This window comes from Trypanosoma equiperdum (assembly GCF_001457755.1).
Source record: "Trypanosoma equiperdum strain OVI genome assembly, contig: ctg_1074, whole genome shotgun sequence".
In the NCBI taxonomy this organism is placed as follows: Eukaryota; Euglenozoa; class Kinetoplastea; order Trypanosomatida; family Trypanosomatidae; genus Trypanosoma; species Trypanosoma equiperdum.
Genome location: NW_027123032.1, coordinates 29622 through 34707, shown reverse-complemented (window position 1 = coordinate 34707; position 5086 = coordinate 29622). Strand labels below are relative to the sequence as shown.

The following is a 5086-nucleotide window of genomic DNA, read 5'->3' as shown; positions in this document are numbered from 1 at the left end:
AAAAAAAAAAAAAAGAGATGCAAGTATGATACAGATTTCAAAAAGTTTACCTGCGAAAGCAGGTATGTGAAATAGATACTAATGAAAAACCATGACACACACAAAAAAAAACTATTACAAATCTCTTAGCACAGCTGCTACGAGAGATTTCCATTTCGCTGTACCCTTCCTCCACCTACACCGCTCAGGTAACCGAGGGGCGAAGGAAGTCGAGAACCAATGTGTGTGCGCAACAAATCCCCAACGCCTTTATTCACTTCCGCTTCGATGCAAAAAATTTAAGGAAAAAGTAACGTATTCATCGTCAAAACACACTTAAGTGAAGGAGACACGCACGCACAAATTAGCACAACAAACCGCCAGGAAGAAGTAAGAAAAAAAAATGTGCAGAGACGTCATCCACCTCACCCGGTTCAGGCAACCCTCCTCCCCATCAAACACAACATTGATTCGTCACTTCCGCCGCTCGATAAAAAAATCCCGAACACGGCGGAAGCAGTCGCCAAAGTTTTGGGCAACATGGATGGATGGTTGCATCCATGAAGGAATACGACGACGTATGTCTCTCCGTTCAACGTAACGTGCATCCAGTAGGATGACAGCGGCGTAGTCAGAGGCGTGACGGATGCAACGCCCAATACTTTGATTGACGGAGCGCATGCACAAGTCTGTCAATAAACCCCACTCCATTGCAGAGGATGGTGATGCCGGAAATTCTCCATCAGGTACAACCGTAACCTGGTCAGTGCTATCGGTGGTAATGCTCCCCGTAGCAATGTTAGCAGAGGATGGTAATAAAGTTCTCACCCGCGTGTCCGCCACATGTCGAAGGTGCAGTTGCAGATCCACCTCGCTGATATTGGCGTAGGGAAGACCCACAACAACAACAGCGCGTCCAAGATCATCATTGAAATTAATGCCTTCCGATAACTTACCCCCAATTACGGCGAATAGAAGTGCTCCAGATGAGCGTTCTGAGCGAATCCATGAGGCGTACTCTTCAAGCATCGAATCAACAGTTGTGGAGGCCGCGGCTTGACACCCACTGCTGTAACCGGGAGTAGAACTTGCATTCCTAGCGGACCCGGGTTCCCGAAATATTCGCTTCACTGCGTTGATCGTATCGTACATACCGGAACTGCGAATGGTATTAACAAAAAGTTCCTCTATCTCGTATGAAGTAAAGAAAACTATCATTCCCGCGGGGATTACTCGGCAAAAGTTGAGAAGCGCTGTACCAACACCTTCAAAAATCTTTGGCCATGACTGCCGTCGAGCATGCTGAAATTCCAAACGCTGTCCACCCGGCCCGGTTGCCAACGTAAACACTGCTATGGACGATGGTGGAACTACATGTCCTTCTTCTGTGAAACGAATTTTCTTAGCTTGTTCGCCAGCCTCTTCTTCCCTGGTTCCACACGGCAGAGAACTAATGTTTTTAAGCACCGATAACTCCTTAGTTGGTGCAGATTGCTTCAGTAGAAGGTCACAAGTTAGAGCAAGAGGTTTCATCGTCCCACCCGCCAACACGGCGGCGTGGGCCTGCTGAAGCACAGGGAACATCGTGTGCGTTCCCAATTCCAGTTGTAGCAACTCTAACGTAACCCTGCACATTTCCCTGCTGCCGTTTTCAGAGGGCAAACGCCTTAGTATCACGCGTGTGTACTCGTCAGATAGTCCATACCACCGTAGAAACGTTTCAAAACGATACAGCGTGGCTGCTATCGATCGGCGATCCTCAGCCGGTGAATGCAAAAGCGCCTCAATTGGGTCAGCATATTCATTTGTGGTATCCGAACAAATATTCTCATCGCTATATGATGACGTTGGGCGCCACTTCGTTGTCTTCCCTGAGGGTTGGCTAATCTGCGCCTCCACTTGCGCGACCATTTGCGCCAGGAGACCGTGCAACTTTGGTAGTAATCGACTCTCATCCAAGAAACTAAGAAAGAGGTGGACATTCACAGTATCAACTTCAGCATCAAATGTGAAGTTAATAAAGGTGCTTACCGTTGCAGTTGGGGTGGATTTCTTCCCTGCTTCCTGTAAGTGTTGTGCAAGTTTGTCAACAAATGCCACCATTTCACGAAGACGTTGTTTGTTCCTAGTTAGTAGTCTCTTTTCGTACCGCAGGCGGTATCCGTCTAGCAGCCGACGTATCACTTGTAACTCCGGCAATGTTACCTCTGCTGTCGTCACATTACGACAGTAATCCACAAGGTTATGTGCCTCATCGACAACAATCACGTCACCGCTGAAATCAGGAGGTAGTATCGGGACTCGTCTCCCATTTTGGATTTCCCATCGTTGCTTGGAGGGCACCGTAGGGTAACTACTATGTGTACTTGTTGAACCTGCTCTGCATGTGGAACTTAGTCCTTGCGATACAACTTGTGTTTGAGGTGTTAAATCAGTAGGGTGCTCGTTTGTTGCATTTCCCGCAAGCAGCGCATTGCGCATCTCTGATGAAACGAGATAACTATACGGGATAAACACAACGTCCGCCCCACGAAGAACCTCACGTGTAACGAGAAACGGACAAGCACCGACTCGCTGACCCAGTTCCCGCATCTGCGATAGGTCGCGAGGTTCAATATTCACGTAATCGCGGAGAATTTTAAGCTTCTCCTTCTGACAGTAGCCACAACCCCTTCTGCTAACGGTGCTCGAACCCAAACTATCTTCAATGTCAGGTAGAGAGGAATCTGCGCAGCCCCTCTGCAGTTTCTGTTTCCGCGCTGTCTTGCCCTCCTTCGAGTATTCGTACGCCATAGCCTCCAAGCATAGTTCATTGAGTCGTTCATTGCTCCCACCGGCAGCGGCCTTCAGAGACGCATTAAGACACAGTTGCTGTCTCCCGGCCACATGTACATAACGGAGTTTCCGCGGTTCCACAAACGGAGATTTATGTGCATCCTCAAAGACCTTTGAAGCGAGGCCATCTTTTTCAACAGAGTTGCATGAACGCCGTCGGACAAGATTCTGACAAAAGACGGTCCGGCGCAACTCGTCTGTGACTTGTTGCAACTGTGTGTGAGTACGACTAGAGAAATACACCTTTGGTTTCCTCAGAGGCTGTACTTCAACATCTTCATCGGATTTATCTCCCTCGCCCCCCAGATGAGACACTGAGGATGAGCGTGATGAAGATGAAGATGACAGACAATCTGCTAAAGCGCCACAACGACTTAGTTCTTGCGCCTCCTCGCGAACATCCTGATCCACCAGGAACGGATCTCTTGAGCTGCTTGTGCCACCAAAGTTAAACGTCTCCTTCCTTCTCTTTTCCCGTTCTCTTTTACGCCGCTTCCTTTGATGCTTACGATGCTCTTCGAAAGAAGGGCAACCATCTCCACTATCCGCACACACTTCCCCGGTAGGGCGCGATTCCCCAGTCACTTCATGGCTTTCTGCAATCCCATGCTCTACTGAAGTAACGACAGGTTCGAACATATGTGAAAGTACACCATTGAGCAGAATTTGTGTTTTCCCTGTTCCTGTAGGTGATTCGAGCACAACAACATCACCCGCTGAGAGACCCTCCCGGATTGCTTCCATGGCGTGGAGTTGCAACGGATATGGCTCGAACGGAAACGGGACGGTGAAGCGACCAGCCGCATACATAATGTAGCAGGATATTAAAGAAAGTGTGTACAACTCGTCGCTCCACTATTTTCTTTTCCTGAAAAAAATCGTATATCCGTATTACTCCCGCCTCAGCCCCCTTTCAGCTGGGTTTAGTACGGTATTATAATAAGAGTGGGCAGATATGTTGGAGGGGCTTAGCGACATTTGAACAAGTGATATGTCAATAGAATATCAAAGCAAAGCAAAGGAAGGGAGTGAAAGTGTGAGATTACATAGGAACTACATATTTACTTAGAAAAGTTCTTTTGTTACTTGTACCGACTTATTTGCATCGTTCAAAAACTATACAACCATTCGATTTACTTTTTCTTTTTGCATTTCACAACTTGTTATTAACATTTATTCTCGCGGGGAGGGGTCACCAATTGCGACATAGTTAGGGGTCAGTTCCCCAAAGTATGAAAAAAAATTGGCACTAAAAACTAGGAGTAAAGATAGTGGCGGTGACATACTGAAAAAAAAATTTGAAGATCCCTACCTCAGCCATCGCAAAAAAAAAAAAAAGACAAATACGACGAAAAAGTACCACGTAAAAGAAAGACAGCAATATGATTTTCATCGATCGATCCGTTGGGTACGCTCCTTTGACGTGACGTCGTGTAATCAAGTACGCACAGTTGCATCGATCAACCGCAGCTGTCGTAACGCATTCACTCATTTACTCTACTATGTCAGTACACAACTTGTCAGATCGATCAAACTCAACACTTTCTTCACATACAAATAAAGTTGATCACACCTTTACTGTAGTTAACAAAACAGCAAATCCCAGTAAACTTCATTTGATCTTATTGTTGCATTTTTTTTTTTTGAGGAGAGAGTGAAAAACTTTACTTTTTCCTTAAATATTTATCTATATAAATGGAAGAGAAGGAAAGTAACATTACAAGATAACGTCGAGGCGGAGGGTAGTGAATCAAAAGAGGGTGGGTGTGTAATAAACAAACACATACATACAGTTGAGTGCTAGTGAAATGGGTTACAGTGAGGTGTAAGAGAGCGGAACAGTAAGGAGTTTAACCGTAGTCATTATAAATTATTTAACTCTGCGACCGCATAAGAGTACACGCGCACATCAGTACTCTTAACGTTGCCGCGTCCAAACATTTTTATGCTTTATATTCAACCTTAAACCGGCACATCTTTTTCTTTCTTTCCTCCATTTGTTTATTACGCGTTTGTTTATATAATATTTATTTTCCCCTTAAAACAAAACAGCGTTGATTTCTTGCAGCAACGGTATGTCGAAACCAAAATCAGTAAATTATTGAAAGAAAGAAGGTTCGGGATTTCTGTAGGAAGTGGAAAATAAATGTGTGGAATACTTTTCTTTTTTTTCCATTTTTTTTGTTTTTATTGTTTCTGTCGGTAAGTTCTGATTCCTTTTTTAAAAAAAACTTATTTTTTAGAATATATCACTTTTACCTGTTATTAATGT

At 45.0% G+C, this 5086-nt stretch overlaps 1 protein-coding gene across 1 annotated transcript; it reads right to left on the bottom strand.

Annotated features, from left to right (window-relative positions):
• Nucleotides 1-453: 453 nt before the first annotated feature.
• TEOVI_000548200 (DNA repair helicase, putative) lies at nucleotides 454-3624 on the bottom strand (the record flags this gene model as incomplete). The annotated part of the gene is made up of 1 exon (XM_067220196.1): nucleotides 454-3624. The coding sequence occupies one exon, from the start codon at nucleotides 3622-3624 to the stop codon at nucleotides 454-456; it is 3171 nt and encodes a 1056-aa protein (XP_067076297.1).
• Between the last annotated feature and the right edge of the window lie 1462 nt (nucleotides 3625-5086).